Genomic DNA, 20013 nt, shown 5'->3' on the forward strand with positions numbered 1-20013 from the left:
GTTTCTGTTTAAGTGTGAGTAATATATCATTGCAAAAGAGATGTTACTTGTTTACCTCACAAGGGTGTTCACGGTGGGGCTAGTCAAAAAAGTCAAGATGGTAGCCACAACCTTACTATTGGTGCCTGAAATTTTCCAGAAAAACAAATGGTGTATCCAAATTTTTTAGCTTAGCTCACTGTAGGAATTTCAGGAGGTTGAAAATGGGCCTTGCGGCTCACATGTAGTTTGAGGCTTGCCCACCGCTGAAATGTGATTAAAATAATGAAATAAAGAGTTTTCTCTTACAGATATCCATAAATTTGGGCTTGGTTTATAAAATACAGCAGCACAATGGAATTATTTTTCAGTTTATTGCATATATTAAACGGAGACAAAGAACAGTTACTGACATTCTTGCTGCTGGAGGTAGATACGATCATATGGTAAGTGTTACAAATTTGTCCTATACGGTATACGAAAAGACTCTGCTCATTTTCTAGCATATTTCTTTTTCTGGTTTCTGCAGATTTCACAGTTCAGAGGCCCAGATGCAGTTGGTCTGATTCCTTCAGCTGTTGGAGTCAGCATTGCTGTAGACAGAATAAGTTCCACAGTTTTGAATATGGAAGAGCCAGTATGTTTGTCTTTCTACTTTGCATATTTCAGGTAGACTCCATAAAGGGTAGGAAATATAGATCTTCCTCAAGCAATCTAAATAATGAAATGAGATAACTCAGTGTCACATTGGCGTTACTATTTCCATTACCTAATTGTATGTAATTGTACCTAACTGTAATTACAAATAAAAGAAGACAGTGCAGAAAATGGTAATTTCAAATTGCTTAGTATATCTCTTCAGAAGAGCCAAGGTGTTGTCTTGGGGGGAGGGTGTCTCGTGTACCCCAAAAAACATGGATCATAATTGTAGTACGAATTGTATTAAGTGACCAAGAATATCTTAACTTTAGAATAACATTGACTGCCTTTCTAGTTTAAATGATTTCAGAACAATCCATCCAAGTAAATAACATTCTGGTTTCCATTTCTCTTTTCTTCCAGTTTACAGTGAGCTCTTGTGATTTGTTAGTTGTTAGTGTTGGCCAGAAGTCAATGGAAAGAGCCATAAATGTTGTTCAGAAGCTCTGGGCTGCAGGAATTGCAGCTGAAATTATGTATGACTGGTCCCAGGTAAGTTGTCAATTATTAAAATTGTTAATTATGGTTGTTTCTGAGCTTATATGCATTTTTCCAAGCGCACCAGGAGTAGAATGGTAAGCAAAGCTAAGTTAAAGAAGATTTCATTAAAGGAGGAAAAATTTCAACTACCAGCAGAAAATTCACTTGTGAATTATTTGTCTTGCCTTTGAAAACCACCAACCACAGATTGGTCTATTATTATAAGGTGTCAGGAGTTTTAAGTGTTTTTTTTTTACATATGGCATCCTTCAGGCTTACCAAAACTCTGAGTACTTACCCTAGAACAGGGGTAGGCAACCTTGGCTCTTTTATGACTCTTGGACTTCAACTCCCAGAATTCCTGAGCCTGGCTCAGGAGTTGAAGTCCAAGAGTCATAAAAGAGCCAAGGTTGCCTACCCCTGCCCTAGAGTAAAAGGATCATTAAAAGAGCACTGAAGAAGACTGTAATCAGCCTGCCTCCTGTTGAAAGCTGTGGGGCTCTGGAGAGCATCTCCGTTTCGCTGTTACAACTTCCCGTTGCTCTGTGGTACATTGAAATAAAGCAAACGCCTGCTGTATTCTGACACTGGCTGGTTTCTGTAACCATTTTAAAGTAGCTTTCCATAAATATTATTAATAAAACTGGATGCACTAGTAGAATCTATTGAATTCATTGTAAAGATCTACATTTTCTAGCATTATTATTTTCAGAAGAGATTCCACATATCTTTCACGTTGAAATCGAAGCAGTTTATTATTATTGTGTGAGTGTTAAAAAGGCTTAGTTAGAGTATTAGATAGATCATCATTCTTAATCTTTTCTTTCCATGGAATTATTTCCATATCATTCATGTAAAATTTATTTTTATTGTTCATTGCTGTTTTAAAATGGGCCAGTTTAATTACTTTAAGATGTTATATTAATATTTATATTACAACTAGTCCTCAACTTACAACCAAAATTTCTGTTGCTAAGTGGGTTTTGCCCCATTTTATGATCGTTCTTGCCATAGTTGTTAAGTGAATCACTGCAGTTGTTCAGTTAGTAAGAAGGTTGTTAAGTGATTCTGTACTTATTTAATATTTGGAATTCTTTTTTACTGCTAAATGTTTCAATGCAGGTCATTTGGAGTCTTTGGAGATTATAATTTATTTTACTTATTTTTATTTATTTGCAAAACTTACTGGTCCCCAATCTTACCTCAGGGTAACCTCTGGGGAGCTTACAGTCATAAAAGATAATAGTATACAAATGTGATAAATAAATAAAAGATAGGTCAGTCTGTAAGATAAAGACTGGCCTCAAGGAAGCTATTAAAAAGGAAGGGATTTAAATCTATTTCTGTTTAAATACTACTCAAGTACTACTCAAATTTCTTCGGGGAAGAGAAAAAACTCTTTAGCAATACAAAAATAATTTTATTCCTTTTTAATAATGTGCTAGTCCCAGGAAGAATTACAGGAGTATTGCAGATGTTCTGGAATCACCTATGTGGCCCTCATTTATGATAAAGAAGGAAATCATGTAAAGGTAAATGTGATGGTGGCATCATTCCATACTTCCTTTCTCAACTCTGTCCACTCAATGCATTTATTTATTTACTAGATCTTTATCCCCTCTTTATTATTTTTATAAATAACCCAAGGAGAAGATCATACCTAATTCTCCTTCCTCCTCTTATTTTCCCCACAACATAAATCCTTTGAGGTAAGTTGGGCCAAGAAAGAGTGACTGGCCCAAAGTCAACCAGCCAGCTTTCATGCCTATTTAAAAGTTTTCTTTGAATATAACTGGGGCAGATAACAGGCATGAAGAAAGGTCTTGCAAAGGCCTTACTTGTCTTATTGGTCAATGCTACTTTCGTTCCTTCAGGCTGCTGTTTTGTTAAGGGGTCATTTACTTGCATCTCATCCATTTCCTCATTTAAATCTGATAGTTCATTCTTTAGGTTTAACAGTGTAAAGGCTTTAACACTTTGTGGGGCTATTTTGCAGGTAAAATCATTTGAAAGGGAAAGGCAGACCGAAAAAAGAATCTTGGAGTCTGATGTAGTAGATCATCTGGCCCAGAAACTGAGGACCAAATTCTATGACGAAAGAAATAGCAGGTAGCAACAAGTACCCTAACTTGAAGAATAAGACAAGGATTATTTGCAGCAGGAAATGAAATACCAGAAACCAAAGTGGTTGTGCTATAGATTTTGCAGTGATTCACCTTAAAGATTATAAACAATGCGCCATATGATGATTTGGCTTTATTGAACTGAAATATTATAAAAGTTGGGGCTGTAGGCCTGGGGGGGAGGAATCTTCCCTGTGTAAATATCAGTTGGAATTCAAATTATTTATATGTAATATACACTGAATTGGTTGCAGACTTCCATAGAGTAGAGAGGTCTTTTGAAACAATTTGGTACTAGGGCTGGAAAATGCTGACAAATGTCTTCATCCCACAAAGGATTAAGTCTGGATCCAACTTTGTGAATGTTACAAAGATAGTTAATTAATATATGCTTAAAAGTATTATATATATATTACACTACCTAGCAGTTCTTGGTAATTCACAAATAAATGTATAATGCTTTCAGTTATTAATAAAATATCAGTTTCTGTCCTAATCTGTTACTTTGAAATCAATACTGAATTACAAACTTTGGTTTTTGAATCCTATTTTAGAGAAATTTCTGACAATGTCACAACCCAAAATCTAAAAGGATCATTTTCCAGTAATTCAGGTATGCAATGACTAGTGTGTTGTATTTTCAGAAATCTAGTAGTTATTTATGTAGCAGGGGTGGAGATTGAAATGGAAAAGCAGTCCCCTCCAAGATGGTTAAAAAGAATGCAGGAAATAAATGAATCTATAATTGTATTATTTTGAAAATTAGTATTCAAATGAGGCTGTTTATCATATATAAGATATGTGAGGAGGGATGGGGGTAGTTTAAAAGGAAAGTTTTAATAATAAAACCTGTAGTCCAGGATCCAAAATCTGAATGAGGTTTCAGACAAACTTTCAAATAAAACTTTTTATAGTCCCTGTTCTATGAGAAAAAGTGGAACTTTTAACTAAATCGTTATACATTTCAGGTTTGTCTGAATCACATGGAACTGTGGTAATACCAAATGTGTGTATTATTCCACCAGAAAAGTTGTCAGCAAGTGTCAGACGACGTTATGAAGCTCAGGTATTATAAGATGTACCGCTTCTCTCAATAATTAAATTGCAATATGACTTGTAGTTTTGAAATTATACCACAAAGATTGTATAGAAGTAGAAAGAAATACAAGAAATGGTGAGTAGGCAAGCAGAATTCTGGTCCTTTTAGGTCATTATTCATGAGGCGCTGTGGCTCAGTGGCTTAATGAACCTGGAGATGATCTCAGCTCCAGCGGCTTGAGGCCTAGCACTGTGTAGTAAGATGAGCTCCTGTCACTTACCTCAGCTTCTATCTAACAGTTCAAAAGTATGTGTCTAGGCAAGTAAAAACAAATAGGTATCACTTCAATGGGGAGATGAACGCGTGCCCTGAACAGGCAGTCAAATTCCTGATAGTTCTGGACCTTCCTAGATACACACTGTCTTTTGCCATAGCTTTCAATAGCTATTTCTTGGTTAAATCCAGGAATAAGGTGGCCTTTGTGTGAAAAAAAGAAAATCACTCCAGAAAGATATACTGGAGAAAGTCCAGGTGTGACTTTCCGTTATTAATCTGGAAAAGGAGATGGAAAGATGGAAATCCAGGAGTGTAGGGATTTCAAGAATGGAACTGAGAATGCACCCTCGTCTCCTGCTGTTTATAAATATGAAGATAATTCCCTGCATGTCACTTTTGAGTTAAGAACAGTTAACAGGTATACTTGTTTAATATAAAAATAAAATATTCTGTGTTTGTGTCTGGGTTTGTTAATTATTTTAATCCAATGTAACTTCCAGGTACAAACCAAACTCCAAGCTTGCTTTACTAATTTCCCGCTGAAGCTGAGTGAAGTTGAAATTTTAGCAGTAAGTTACTTTGTTTTTTTTTTTGTTTTTTTTTACAACAAGCTAATTGTTAACTGGATAAGAAACCAGTAACTATTTAAAGCCATTTCGGAGGTACAGATGTAATTTCCAGGAATCAATGTTTCATTAGTGGTAAATTTCCTGTTCAATGAAATCCATTGAAATCACTTTCTTTATCCTGAGTCTTTCCAAAACCTTTTAATGATTGCCTCTAATAACTTGCCCGCAACAAAAGGTAATAATGGGCATGTGGAGCACTGAGTATGGGAAAGGAGTGATAGTACTTTGTATTAGGGACTTCATTGACCTATTAATTCCCTAACTAAGCCCAGGCCAGAATATTCTGATGGGAATCCAAAAGGGAAACCTATTTTAGAACTCCTGTAATGTCAGAGTTCAGAATTTCAAGCCCTGTTCTGGTTGGGGTTTGGGTATTTATTTATTGGTCATCAGAACCTGGTATGAATGAGTACTGTATGAATCTATGTGACTACAGATCAGGGCTTCTGATACTTTTAATCGTTCTTGCAGTGCTTGAGGAATTTCAATCTAATTAATTTTTGTGCTTGTAAACAGTCCAAAAATTTGGATACTTTATAGATTTAGCCTTCTGCAAGACCCAATTTAACATGGTCTAAATGAAACAAATGTAACTGTATCTCATAGTTGATGTCATCATAATGATTTTGTGTTTTATTTTTTTACAGGTTGATTTACCAAAGGAAACTATAATACACTTCTTATCATTAGAGGTAAACCTATGAATTGTTACTGGCCTTTACTGGTGGGTTTAATTAATAACTATTGATTATATACATAATATAAGCAAAATCTCATCCCTGGCATAGAGGAAATTCAACATACCCATTATTGTATGTTGCTTTTCCAAGAAATCAAAGATTATAATCTCTATTTATATCCCCCCCAAAAATAAAAGGAATCCTGATGTTCTCAGCATTGCTTTTTTCACAGTCCCTGTTTCAGACTAAGATATTGGTTTGAATATTTTCCATCTTCTCAGTTTGATGACCAAGCTTTCTATACAACTGTGAAACAATTGATGTCTCGATTGCCGAAGCAAAGATACATTAAACAAGTTTGTGATGAAATCTATACCATCAAAATCGAAAAAAAGTAAGTATTCCTAGACATACTAGCAATACAGTATAAGTCTCTTGTGCTGAATCTGGAAGATCATTTTGCAGATTTTAGGTGATTGTATAAACACTGCAAGAGTTCTATAATATCAAAGAGTGACATTAGACTCTAGTCACTGAACTTTCTCTTTGCGAGATTCATTAAAAGGAGCTACAATATGGAACCATTATAATGTGAAATCCTGAACCATAAAGCCCTATGATTTCAACTGGGATATAAGATCTTGTGGAACAACATTAAATTTGTCCAATAGCTGTTGGACAAATTTATTTGGTCTCCTGATGAGGAAGCCTAACACAAATTTGAAATACAATAACATCTTTTACCAAAATTGACTATGTTTTCTCAATTTTCTGTTTATTTCTTGCAGAGTGCCTGTCCTTGTTCTCTACAGTTACAGAGATGACTACTACAAAATCCTGTTTTAGTTATAAGTCAGGATTAACATGAGGATAATGAATGGGACAAAATATGCGCTTCCAGTTATATTCATGTAAAGGAAACTTGCACTTTGTTCTTGCCGATTCCTCAAGCGTTCCTCGAACAATCGCTGCCTTTAAGTATTATGTTGAGCTCATGTGCCATCGAAAGGTGTAAATATTTTCAAAATATATTGTACAGTATCCTTTTCAAAATAAAGTAATCTTCTAGTACTTTAGGATGTACTTGTTTTTGCTTAAAATAAAATTGGCAGATTGTGGCATTTGGGTATGAAAAAGTCAAGTAACTGCAATTTTCATGGCTCATCCCATGAATCTCCTTCCACATCTTTTGAAATTGGGAAGGAAGGCTAAGCAGAAAAGCAATGATCTCCAGTCATCCCACTTTTGTGAACCGAAAGGAATTTATAGGGAAGAGGCTGAGACACTTGGGTGTATTTTTCAGTGGAATCAGCTAAGACCTTCTCTAGGACCCCGTTTTTCTTAGAAGGGAGGTGATTATTGTACTTTTGCAAATTTGGTTTTTTTCACATCTATTTTTCTTCTCTAACATGTTATTGTAAAGAATTTTGCTTTTGCCCCTTCTGAGAAGACCCTCAGATCCAAGTGTGAATAATTTGCATGGACTAATTCAAGTCTCTAGGGCAGTGATGGTGAACCTTTTAGAGACCGAGTGCCCAAACGGCAACCCGAAACCCACTTATTTATCGCAAAGTGCCAGGGCCGCATCAGCATTGTGGTGCCCTCTGGGAGGCGCCTCTGAGTGCCGCCTCTAGCACGCAAAAACCGGGGGTGCAAAAATGGGCCACCGTGCTGCAAGGCGTAAAAATGGCCACCATGCCGCCATGGGGTGCAGATACAAGGCGCTGCACCATGCAAGAACAGGGCAGGGCGAGTATCACGCAGGCCCTAGCCCTGCCCCTGCGCCATTTTCAGCGCGTGCGTGCTCATGGCCCCATGCGCTCATGCACGCATGTAAAATGCTTCCCCCTCCATTTTCTTCCAGTCCACCAATCGACAATGGTTGGTGACCTCTGCTCTACCACCTGTACTCGAGCTTGCTAGTCAGCCGCTTTGCCTCCTTTGTGCTGGGCAGGCCTCCTGCTCCAGGCAGCAGTAGCAGCTTGATGGACTTGCTGCTGGCGACGGTGGTGCACCTGCCAACAGAGAGGGCTCTGAGTGCCACCTCTGGCACGCGTGCCACAGGTTCGTCACCACTGCTCTAGGGCAAGAATGTACAGCATAGCTGAAGTGCAAGATGTTTTGGAGGGGAATGGACATACACCTGCAGCCTTCTTTAAGAAGACACTTCCTTTTCCAGGACTCACAGCTGGCTTCCCTGGACCACACAATTCCAATGACAGCCCTGGAAAATGACATCAGCAGGGCCAGCAAGCACACCCATACTCTCTCCAAAACACCTTTCCTGCTTCAAATCCAGATTGCAGAAATATTATCGAATGAGTTCTCACCTCACCTCTTTATAGTTTGCTTAATAACTTTAATCCTAAGGAATAAATACTTGTAGGGTGGTGGTTTGTGACTGAATATACATATACCCATGTGTGTAATTGATGCAGCATGAATTCAGCTATCCACTGCAAATATGAGATTGTATGATGCATATCCTAATGAGAAGGAAGGACTCACTGGAGAAGAGCCTAATGCTGGGAAAGGTTGAGGGCAAGAGAAGAAGGGGACGACAGAGAATGAGGTGCTGGATGGAGTCACTGAAGCAGTAGGCGTGAGCTTAAATGGACTTCAGAAGATGGTAGAGGACAGGAAGACCTGGAGGAACATTGTCCAGGGGGCCGCGATGGGTCGGACACGACTTCGCAGCTAACAACAACAATGCATGTGGAGTGCAATCTGAAAATATGACAGGGAAAATGGAATGAAGAATTGGAATACAAAAAGCTGAAGAACTAGCACAAGTGGATGAATTTATGTATTAAGAATGCTTACAAGTGATGGGGTTTTTTGAAAGTACAAAAGCTACTGATTATAATGTGGTCTGTTGCAAGTGTTTGTCAAAAAAAAGAAAGAAAAGGAAAAAAAAGTAATCCCAGCTGTTGTTCCTTCAGTGTATATGCACATACACACAGCAGAACAAGTAAACTGAAGTATAGGAAAGGCAGCACTACATATCATTTTTCATTAAGCAACAACCATTAGTCCTAAGATTGCCGTATTTTTCCTGGAACTCCAACCTGCCACTGGGCAGGAATGTTTCTGTTTCTTCTGCCAATGACTGACGAAATGGAACTCCTATTTTTTAAAAAGCCTACCTGAGAAGGAAATCTTCTTCCCGATAGGCTATTTAACAATTTTTGTCAGTCCTGCCTCAACTTGAACCTTTAGGCAACAATGATCCTTCACTTCCATTTGCTGAGGAAGGTATAGTTTACAAAAGATCAAGTGAAATACAGTAAAGCAAAGCCAGAACTGAAATTCATGCGCCAAATCTGGAAGTGAAGTTTTCCTCACTTAGGCACTTCCCCATTCTGCCCCCCCCTCCAGCCAATCAATTTCCAAGATGTTTTTGAATCGTTCACTGTGATGGTAGGCTGGCTTGCAACTGCATTCTTCTCATAGCGGAGCGACCTTGCCGTGAGGTGGCAGTTTTTTTATTGTCTCTGCTCACTGCTTAGATTGATACATGTAGGTCTGATAGCTCAGACATGCACTTTTAAATACCTTTCTGCCTAAAGCCTTTTAGATGTGATTTTTCCCCACTCAGTGTAGACACAGGCTAGTTTATTATTCATACACACTTTAACACAAAACTACAGAATTACTAAAGGTACTTCCAAAGGAGCATCAATCATTTGTATTTATCATAGGGGTTAACTGCACATAGCCATGTGAGTATTCTTAACCAGTTAGGGTCTTTAAAATGGCTCTTCCGCTGACCAAGTCTCTACTGACTATTATTTGCACAAAGGGATTCACGGATTGTCACATTTTCCAGTATTTTAGTTGGCAAGTTCTGTTTAGTTTGAAAAAAGTGTACAAGAATATACAAACAGTAACATTTTTTAATGAAAAATATCTATAGCTGTGAACCAAATTCATTTCTATAAGATGCATGTTTCTAATTATAATCATCTCGTTTCCACACAAGTCCCATTGAATCAAACTGTTTTGACAGTTGTTACATTAAGCGCAAATATTTAAGAATCAAGATACTAGTAGTTGAAAGTTACTTCAATGAATTTACCATGTACAGTAAAACAAAGCCAGAACTGAGTCATTCTCAACCTTTATTCCACTCATAAAACTTTTGCACATACTCAACAAAAACTACTACATCAAAATTATTTTTCTAAGTAAAACTTCCAGTAATTTACTTATTGAAATAAGTCAAAGGTATGAAACAAATCAGCTGCGCAAATTTATGCATTATGGATATTCATTTTTGTGTATCACAATCCTGAGAGCATTCTCGGTTTGTATAATAATCTTATTGTTCAGTTACTACCTGGAAATGAAGTCAAAAGGTAAGTGGTTACATAACGAAAAAATGTGGGGTAAAACATGGGTCCATTCTTTAGAGAAATGTTTTTTTTTCATATCATTGTGTTGCTTTACTTTTCTTGTTTTTGCTTTTCTTGTCTTTCTTCTTTAAACCATCCATATTAGCTCTAATCAAATTTGAATATGCCTGCAATCAAAAACAAGATTATTTTAAAAAAAACAAGTTTCAGGAAACTGCTAATGTTTGTCTCAAAATATTTGCAGACATAAAGCAGCTACACTTTTCTATAATGGGTTTCAGTCATGCCTTCAGTGTAAAAATTGGAAATTGATAAAAAAAATTGAAGTTTAAGTGAATAGATGCAAACTTACCATCTGGAATTTGTTAACTTCCCTTGAACTCACCTATAAGAAATTAATCACATGATAAAATTATTAGCTGATGAACCACTATATTCAAAAACAGCTGGTTCTGTTGATCACAAAATTCAGAAAAATAAGAATTGATACATTATGTTTTGGTGCATTGGTTAAGGGCTGAACTAAAAACCAGGAAAGTGAATATTAGAACTCCCTTTGGTATGAAAGCCCTCTGGGTAAGTCATATTTTGTCCGTCCAGCCCACATATCAGGACTATAGAGAAAACAGGAAGAGCATAATGTATTTAACTGTGAAGTATACAAAATAATAGAATAATATGTGGCAAAAAAGCAGATAGTAAGAGGTGTCTTAGGTGCAATTCCAAAACATCTCAGGGTACCATTTGAACACAACTGTATTGACAAAATCACCATTAGTCAATTGCAAAAGGCAGTTTTATTTGGAACAGCTTGCATCCTTTAACACCATCTTCCCACCCTAAGTATTTGGGAAGAACTTAATAGGTGGATAAAAATGCCCAATCTAGTCTAATTATATGGCTGTGCGACCAACAATTCAAAGTTACAAGTCCATAATTGCTAAGCACATTGATTTGTGCCTTAGATTGTAAGCCGCCCTGAGTCTTCGGAGTAGGGCGGGATATAAATGGGATTAAAATAAATAAATAATGTAAATCACGTATATATAAAGAGACCAATGAAATCTCTTCAAAAGGTATAATTAATAATTTTGAAATTAACTAGACCTTTTAACTCCTCTGAACTTGATTACCGTATATACTTGAGTATAAGCCGAATTTTTCAGCCCACTTTTTGGGCTGAAAAATTCCACTTCGGCTTATACTCCAGTCAACAAAAAAAACTTACCGAGGACTTGTGCGCGGCCGAGGCTTTGGTGCTTCCGGGATCGCCCGCACCTCTCCCAAGCCACCGCCGTCCGAGACCTGCCGAAGTTTGGGGAGGTTTGGGGAGGTGCGCGCGCACCTCCCCAAACTCCGCGCCTTGCCTGCCTGCTTCTTTCCGCAGCGGAAAGAAGCAGGCAGGCAGGGCGCGGAGGAACGGAGACTTGCCGACGTTTGGGGAGGTTTGGGCGCCTCCCCAAACCTCGGCAGGTCTCCGTTCCTCCGCGCAGACCTGCCGACGTTTGGGGAGGTTTGGGCGCCTCCCCAAACCTCCCCAAACGTCGGCAGGTCTCCGTTCCTCCTGCCGACCTTTGGGGAGGTTTGGGCGCCTCCCCAAACCTCCCCAAACCTCGGCAGGTCTCCGTTCCTCCTGCCGACCTTTGGGGAGGTTTGGGCGCCTCCCCAAACCTCGGCAGGTCTCCGTTCCTCCTGCCGACCTTTGGGGAGGTTTGGGCGCCTCCCCAAACCTCGGCAGGTCTCCGTTCCTCCTGCCGACCTTTGGGGAGGTTTGGGCGCCTCCCCAAACCTCGGCAGGTCTCCGTTCCTCCTGCCGACCTTTGGGGAGGTTTGGGCGCCTCCCCAAACCTCCCCAGGTCTCCGTTCCTCCTGCCGACCTTTGGGGAGGTTTGGGCGCCTCCCCAAACCTCGGCAGGTCTCCGTTCCTCCTGCCGACCTTTGGGGAGGTTTGGGCGCCTCCCCAAACCTCGGCAGGTCTCCGTTCCTGTTTGGGGAGGTTTGGGCGCCTCCCCAAACCTCCCCAAACCTCGGCAGGTCTCCGTTCCTCCGCGCAGACCTGCCGACCTTTGGGGAGGTTTGGGCGCCTCCCCAAACGTCCCCAAACCTCGGCAGGTCTCCGTTCCTGTTTGGGGAGGTTTGGGCGCCTCCCCAAACCTCCCCAAACCTCGGCAGGTCTCCGTTCCTCCGCGCAGACCTGCCGACCTTTGGGGAGGTTTGGGCGCCTCCCCAAACGTCCCCAAACCTCGGCAGGTCTCCGTTCCTGTTTGGGGAGGTTTGGGCGCCTCCCCAAACCTCCCCAAACCTCGGCAGGTCTCCGTTCCTCCGCGCAGACCTGCCGACCTTTGGGGAGGTTTGGGCGCCTCCCCAAACCTCGGCAGGTCTCCGTTCCTGTTTGGGGAGGTTTGGGCGCCTCCCCAAACCTCGGCAGGTCTCCGTTCCTCCGCGCAGACCTGCCGACCTTTGGGGAGGTTTGGGCGCCTCCCCAAACGTCCCCAAACCTCGGCAGGTCTCCGTTCCTGTTTGGGGAGGTTTGGGCGCCTCCCCAAACCTCGGCAGGTCTCCGTTCCTCCGCGCAGACCTGCCGACCTTTGGGGAGGTTTGGGCGCCTCCCCAAACGTCCCCAAACCTCGGCAGGTCTCCGTTCCTGTTTGGGGAGGTTTGGGCGCCTCCCCAAACCTCCCCAAACCTCGGCAGGTCTCCGTTCCTCCGCGCAGACCTGCCGACCTTTGGGGAGGTTTGGGCGCCTCCCCAAACGTCCCCAAACCTCGGCAGGTCTCCGTTCCTGTTTGGGGAGGTTTGGGCGCCTCCCCAAACGTCCCCAAACCTCGGCAGGTCTCCGTTCCTCCGCGCAGACCTGCCGACCTTTGGGGAGGTTTGGGCGCCTCCCCAAACCTCCCCAAACCTCGGCAGGTCTCCGTTCCTGTTTGGGGAGGTTTGGGCGCCTCCCCAAACCTCCCCAAACCTCGGCAGGTCTCCGTTCCTCCGCGCAGACCTGCCGACCTTTGGGGAGGTTTGGGCGCCTCCCCAAACGTCCCCAAACCTCGGCAGGTCTCCGTTCCTGTTTGGGGAGGTTTGGGCGCCTCCCCAAACCTCCCCAAACCTCGGCAGGTCTCCGTTCCTCCGCGCAGACCTGCCGACCTTTGGGGAGGTTTGGGCGCCTCCCCAAACGTCCCCAAACCTCGGCAGGTCTCCGTTCCTGTTTGGGGAGGTTTGGGCGCCTCCCCAAACGTCCCCAAACCTCGGCAGGTCTCCGTTCCTCCGCGCAGACCTGCCGACCTTTGGGGAGGTTTGGGCGCCTCCCCAAACCTCCCCAAACCTCGGCAGGTCTCCGTTCTTCCTGCCGACCTTTGGGGAGGTTTGGGCGCCTCCCCAAACCTCCCCAAACGTCGGCAGGTCTGCGCGGAGGAACGGAGACCTGCCGAGGTTTGGGGAGGTTTGGGGAGGCGCCCAAACCTCCCCAAACAGGAACGGAGACCTGCCGAGGTTTGGGGAGGTTTGGGGAGGCGCCCAAACCTCCCCAAAGGTCGGCAGGTCTGCGCGGAGGAACGGAGACCTGCCGAGGTTTGGGGAGGTTTGGGGAGGCGCCCAAACCTCCCCAAACAGGAACGGAGACCTGCCGAGGTTTGGGGACGTTTGGGGAGGCGCCCAAACCTCCCCAAAGGTCGGCAGGTCTGCGCGGAGGAACGGAGACCTGCCGAGGTTTGGGGAGGTTTGGGGAGGCGCCCAAACCTCCCCAAACAGGAACGGAGACCTGCCGAGGTTTGGGGACGTTTGGGGAGGCGCCCAAACCTCCCCAAAGGTCGGCAGGTCTGCGCGGAGGAACGGAGACCTGCCGAGGTTTGGGGAGGTTTGGGGAGGCGCCCAAACCTCCCCAAACAGGAACGGAGACCTGCCGAGGTTTGGGGACGTTTGGGGAGGCGCCCAAACCTCCCCAAAGGTCGGCAGGTCTGCGCGGAGGAACGGAGACCTGCCGAGGTTTGGGGAGGTTTGGGGAGGCGCCCAAACCTCCCCAAACAGGAACGGAGACCTGCCGAGGTTTGGGGACGTTTGGGGAGGCGCCCAAACCTCCCCAAAGGTCGGCAGGTCTGCGCGGAGGAACGGAGACCTGCCGAGGTTTGGGGAGGTTTGGGGAGGCGCCCAAACCTCCCCAAACAGGAACGGAGACCTGCCGAGGTTTGGGGACGTTTGGGGAGGCGCCCAAACCTCCCCAAAGGTCGGCAGGTCTGCGCGGAGGAACGGAGACCTGCCGAGGTTTGGGGAGGTTTGGGGAGGCGCCCAAACCTCCCCAAACAGGAACGGAGACCTGCCGAGGTTTGGGGACGTTTGGGGAGGCGCCCAAACCTCCCCAAAGGTCGGCAGGTCTGCGCGGAGGAACGGAGACCTGCCGAGGTTTGGGGAGGTTTGGGGAGGCGCCCAAACCTCCCCAAACAGGAACGGAGACCTGCCGAGGTTTGGGGAGGTTTGGGGAGGCGCCCAAACCTCCCCAAACGTCGGCAGGTCTGCGCGGAGGAACGGAGACCTGCCGAGGTTTGGGGAGGTTTGGGGAGGCGCCCAAACCTCCCCAAACAGGAACGGAGACCTGCCGAGGTTTGGGGACGTTTGGGGAGGCGCCCAAACCTCCCCAAAGGTCGGCAGGTCTGCGCGGAGGAACGGAGACCTGCCGAGGTTTGGGGAGGCGCCCAAACCTCCCCAAAGGTCGGCAGGAGGAACGGAGACTTGCCGAGGTTTGGGGAGGTTTGGGGAGGCGCCCAAACCTCCCCAAAGGTCGGCAGGAGGAACGGAGACCTGCCGAGGTTTGGGGAGGTTTGGGGAGGCGCCCAAACCTCCCCAAAGGTCGGCAGGAGGAACGGAGACCTGCCGACGTTTGGGGAGGTTTGGGGAGGCGCCCAAACCTCCCCAAAGGTCGGCAGGAGGAACGGAGACCTGCCGACGAGCCGCGGCCACACAGGGTATTCCTGTGTATTCAGGCTTGCAGAACGGCGGATCGGCTTATACTCGAGTCAATAACTTTTTCCAGTTTTGGGGGGTGAAATTGGGGGTCTCGGCTTATACTCGAGTCGGCTTATACTCAAGTATATACGGTACTCCATTTTTGGAATTTGTCTACATTTCATTTTAAAGTGTTAGCTACCTTTAGGGTCAAAGTCAGGCAGTAACTTGAAATACATAAAATATGTATAATGTCTTCCCCCCCCCCCCTCAGATAAGAATGCAATGGTGAAAAAACATCCTTTCACAGTACTTACCACTGTGCTTATTTTTTTCTTCCCATCTGTGGCTCTAAGAAGACATTTGTTGTCTACAGGCTCAAAACTCTCAAGATGGCCCTTCCGTGGAATTGGTCTTGTCCGCCCATCATCTACATTAAACAGAAGCATCAAAGTTAGATATCGCACTTAGCAAAAACTAGCAAGTTAATTTTTCCCATCCAAAGATGGCAAAATAATGTTTTAATAAAATACATTTCTCTATTTTTGAATTCTGCTTCACATATAAGAATTCTAAAACTGCAGATTGGGAGGCAACAATTTTGTTAGAATGCTGGTTGTTATATTAAGGTGGGCACAATAATAAGGTTTCACAATATTAAGCACACGTGAAGTTGTTCTTTAATAGTTAAAGGACCCAACTCACTTCCCAATTGTGGCAACACCAATACAGATTGCTCATTTGGAAGCAAACATTTTTCCTCCCATGCTACAAGACATTTTTTTCTAAGAGAATTTATTACCTTTTCATATTGTTTATGATTCAAGCAAGGTGAGGAGAATAAAATTTGGCTTGCTCTTTTTTCTGTTATCCCAATACCAGGTGAATTGGAGGCAAGATACCTTAGAAGTACAGAAAACCCCATTATTTTTATGTTCCTCTTTTCTCCAATCCACTATTTCAGCATTTCTCAATCGTAGCAACTTTAAGATGTGTGGAATTCAACTCTCAGAAATTCCCAGCTAAAGGCTATTATAAACAACGGGTACAGTTGGCCACATATCATCTATCTGTGTGAAAACTACATCAGGAAAAAAGTTGGAAGTTTCTATCCAATAAGCAGAAAATACTCAGATTAAGGGAAAATACGTTTAGGAAGCATTAAACATCCCTGACTCAGTACAGATCTAAATCAGGTTTTTCCCCCCATAGTTTAAATTTGAAGTAATCAACTCCTATATTATTACTGAATTTGCTGAAGTTATTGCTTACCCATTTAGTAACTGAACTGCAGTTTCAACTACTCAGTACTTCAGAATCTTCCTTTTATTTTGTTGTGAGAAAATACTGATGAGCTAATGTGAGACAAACAGTAATGTAATACTTACATTTCTTTAATGTTATATAGACACTGCCTGTGGTCCTGCATTTCTGGAAAAGCCTGGTTAGCTCTGTCAAGAACTGCAAACAAACAAAACATCTCATTGTTACAGAGATCACAATTCTGAATTATTTTATTTTTCTAGCTAGTGAACAATTCTATCCTAAAGCTTTCAGTCACGCCAACTGAACTGAAACCGCTGTATTTGACTATTAAGCCACAGCATAATAATCTATTCATGGAGGTAGATATGCACTGAATCTGCATCTTTCATTGCCCCTTACCTCCCTATTAAACAGATACTAATTTGCATTCAGCTAGACCTCTTGTTACATCACAGCCAATATTCTTAAAGTAAGTGCCATGTAAGCCACTTCAAACGAGCCGCTTTGCAATGATAATTAATTTTCCACGACAAGGAGTTTTCAACAAGCACGTTAACAGTTGCAAAATGAGCTGGGGCCAGAAAACGAAGTGGCACGTAGGAAAGAACTCGTGCCATGGGCTGGAGCTTCTGGCATTCACTAGACCAGGGTTAGGCAACCTCGGCTCTTTTATGACTCATGGACTTCACGCACTCGTTACCTCCCGTATAGACTACTGCAATGCTCTCTACATGGGGCTGCCCTTGAAGACCACCCGGTGGCTTCAGCTGGTGCAGAGTGCGGCTGCACAGGTAGTGATGGGAGCACCCTGATACTCCCATATTACACCCCTCCTGCGTGAGCTGCATTGGTTACCGGTTGCCCTCCGGGTGAGATTTAAGGTACTGGTACTTACCTTTAAAGCCCTAAATGGCTTAGGCCCGGGATACTTGCAGGACCATCTGCTGCCGGGAACGAATTCCCATCGCCCAGTACGCTCACACAGAGAAGGCCTCCTCAGGGTACCGTCGGCTAGACAATGTCGGCTGGCGACCCCCAGGGGAAGAGCCTTCTCTGTGGGAGCGCCAGCCCTGTGGAACCAGCTCCCCCGAGCTTCGGATGGCCCAAGATCTCCAGTCCTTTCGCCGCGGCCTCAAAACACTCCCTTTTCCACCTGGCTGACCTGGACTGACGGGGATTTTAATTAGGTTTACAATTTTTAACTCTAATCTTTAATTTATTTTAATTTTTAATTTTAATTTATTGTACAGAGACCTTTAATTTTGTTGTTGTTAGCCGCCCTGAGTCCTTCGGGAGATAGGGCAGGATATAAGTCCCATTAATAAATAAATAATAATAAATAAATAAATACAGTAAAAATAAAGAAATACAATAAATAAATAAATAATAAAGTCACATTAATAAATAAATAAATAAATAAATAAATAATAAATAAAATAAAATAAAAGGTATTAAGAGCCTTGGTGGAGCAGTGGGCTAATGCCTCCTTAAGTAACACCAGCTGCCTGCAATTAGTGCAGGTTCGCATCCCACCAGGCTCAAGGTTGACTCAGCCTTCCATCCTTCCGAGGTAGGTAAAATGAGGACCCAGATTGTTGGGGGCAATTAAGCTGACTTTGTAATAATGCCGCTTGGGGTGTGTGTGTGAAAGCCCTAATAAGCAGGCATATACATAGAATGAAGGCTACTGCCAAGCTTGTAAGCCGCCCTGAGTCTTCGGAGAAGGGCGGGATATAAATGGAATTAAAATTAAAATTAAATTAAAATTAAAAAAATAAATAAACTCCCAGAATTCCTGAGTCAGCTATGCTGACTCAGGAATTCTGGGAGTTGAAGTCCATGAGTCATAAAAGAGCCGAGGTTGCCTACCCCTGCACTAGACACATTAACTGCGCTCTTAAAGCGCCCCCCTCTGCCAAGAAATGCCGGGGCGGGAGCGGGGGGGGGGGCTAAACAACCTTCAAGAGTGACATAATACTGTAAGAGGGAAGTGCTTGGGCGCTCCTCCCTGCCTGCCCCAGCGCCTTATGCACCATTGGTCCGGCTGCTAAAATCCACATGCAGATTTTGAGAAGACTCAATGCGGAAAAGAGATAAGACCTCTGAAACTGCCTTTGTTGTTGTTGTTGTTGTTTGTTAACCGTCCCCCAGCTACCCCCCCCCCGTCCCACTGCCGCCTAATCTGCTCTACGCAGCAAGGAACAGCTGGAAGACAGCCTTCCCCTATATCAGGGGTAGGCAACCTCGGCTCTTTTATGACTCATGGACTTCAACTCCCAGAATTCCTGAGTCAGCTATGCTACTGCTAAGCTTGTAAGCCGCCCTGAGTCTTCGGAGAAGGGCGGGATATAAATGGAATTAAAATTAAAATTAAATTAAAATTAAAAAAATAAATAAACTCCCAGAATTCCTGAGTCAGCTATGCTGACTCAGGAATTCTGGGAGTTGAAGTCCATGAGTCATAAAAGAGCCGAGGTTCCCTACCCCTGCCCTATATGAAGGGGCCAGGTCGGAGGACCTTTCCGCTCATAGCAACGGGCTTTGCGAGCTCAAAGAGCGGCCCCTTCCCCAAAAAGGCACACACACACACACACACACACACACACACCCCGGGACGGAGCGTTAGCCCACGGCACCTGCTCGCTCTCCAGCAGCACCATCGCCCCGCGCGCTTCTTCCCAGCCGCTGACGCGAACTCAGCCAACTCCCCACCGCTGCCGAACTGACGGACCGACCAACCGGCCAGGAAACGGAAGTAGCGAGGGGCACGAGAGGCGGAAACTCTAGACAGAACGTCTACCGCGCCCGGCCTCTCTCTGCTGCCCCCTGCAGGGCTCCAGACAGAATTGCATTCAGAACTGGTTCTCGGAATCGAAGGTTGCTCGCGTGGGTCAGCCCTCGGAAGGAGCCCGTCCCCCCGATCGGCCTGATTTTTTCACGGTCTCTCCGCTGTGCACGCAGAGGCTGAAATCTATCCGGTGGCAGTTCTGCTCTCCAATCCATTGTAAAAAAAATAGAAGAATCCCAGTAGGGTGATCTAGAAGAGTTCCTGACGGTGCTTTGGAAAAAGTATACAAAAAGCCACTCCAATGCTGGGACTGGGCTGCCAAAAATCTGTATGGCCACAAAATTACAGAGACAAATTGTTTCTTTTCTTTTCTTTTTTTTCTTTAGTGTCTCTTTGCTATCAGCTAAGTTTTGACAATCCAGATCCAGTAAAATCCTTAGTAGTGGGGTGGTGCGTTGCCACATTTTTGAAAGCTATGGAAAATTACCATCAACAGGGAGTGGGGATGGTGAGGAGCAATACCTAGTGAAGCCTTTGTTATGGTATTTATTTTATTTTATTTTATATTATTTTATATTATGTTTATTTTGGTTCTTTCCAGTCACTGGATTCCTGGCCACCGCTTGGACAAGTCCCTGCACTTTTCTTGGCAAGATTTTTAGAAGTGATTTGCTACTGCCTCCTTTCTAAGGTTTAGAGAAAATGGCTGGCCCAGCAGTCACCCCGCTTGCTTCATGTCAAAGATGAGACTAGAGAACTCATGATTTACG

At 43.8% G+C, this 20013-nt stretch overlaps 2 protein-coding genes across 6 annotated transcripts in view; one reads left to right on the plus strand and one right to left on the minus strand.

The window, feature by feature from the left end:
• Positions 1–7026, plus strand: part of EIF2AK4 (eukaryotic translation initiation factor 2 alpha kinase 4) — a 44401-nt gene extending 37375 nt beyond the window's left edge. The window contains exons 29-39 of one of the 4 annotated variants that reach the window (XM_081334869.1): positions 291–425; positions 509–616; positions 1042–1170; positions 2604–2690; positions 3155–3267; positions 3836–3894; positions 4250–4347; positions 5097–5165; positions 5873–5917; positions 6187–6299; positions 6694–7026. In XM_081334869.1, the coding sequence (XP_081190995.1) occupies positions 291–425; positions 509–616; positions 1042–1170; positions 2604–2690; positions 3155–3267; positions 3836–3894; positions 4250–4347; positions 5097–5165; positions 5873–5917; positions 6187–6299; positions 6694–6751 (1014 nt within the window). In that variant the 3' untranslated portion in view covers positions 6752–7026. Of the gene's footprint in view, positions 1–290; positions 426–508; positions 665–1041; positions 1171–2603; positions 2691–3154; positions 3268–3835; positions 3895–4249; positions 4348–5096; positions 5166–5872; positions 5918–6137; positions 6300–6693 lie in introns of those variants that run through there. The other 3 variants (XM_081334870.1, XR_014027366.1, XM_081334871.1) reach the window with 3 other exon arrangements.
• Positions 7027–9505: 2479 nt separating this feature from the next.
• SRP14 (signal recognition particle 14) lies at positions 9506–19247 on the minus strand. Of its 2 annotated transcripts, none has more exons than XM_081335047.1 (5): positions 19092–19247; positions 16578–16650; positions 15507–15619; positions 10613–10645; positions 9506–10427 (listed from the first exon to the last, which is right to left on the minus strand). In XM_081335047.1, the coding sequence occupies exons 1-5, from the start codon at positions 19113–19115 to the stop codon at positions 10338–10340; spliced, it is 333 nt and encodes a 110-aa protein (XP_081191173.1). In that variant the 5' UTR covers positions 19116–19247; the 3' UTR covers positions 9506–10337. The 2 variants fall into 2 exon arrangements, with proteins under 2 accessions (XP_081191173.1, XP_081191172.1); XM_081335046.1 differs by having other exon boundaries at positions 19065–19197.
• Between the last annotated feature and the right edge of the window lie 766 nt (positions 19248–20013).

The sequence above is a fragment of the Vipera berus genome, assembly GCF_964194415.1.
Source record: "Vipera berus genome assembly, chromosome: 1".
Classification (NCBI taxonomy): domain Eukaryota; kingdom Metazoa; phylum Chordata; class Lepidosauria; order Squamata; family Viperidae; genus Vipera; species Vipera berus.

What these genes read in the sequence shown, in the direction of transcription:
- SRP14 (XM_081335046.1), bottom strand. Translation starts at nt 19,115, where the DNA reads ATGGTGCTGCTGGAGAGCGAGCAGGTGCCGTGGGCTAACGCTCCGTCC. An exon ending in CTATATAACATTAAAGAAAT is followed by an intron (nt 15,620 to 16,577) that starts GTAAGTATTACA and finishes TGTTTAATGTAG; the next exon opens with ATGATGGGCGGACAAGACCA. An exon ending in AAGTTAACAAATTCCAGATG is followed by an intron (nt 10,428 to 10,612) that starts GTAAGTTTGCAT and finishes TTTTGATTGCAG; the next exon opens with GCATATTCAAATTTGATTAG.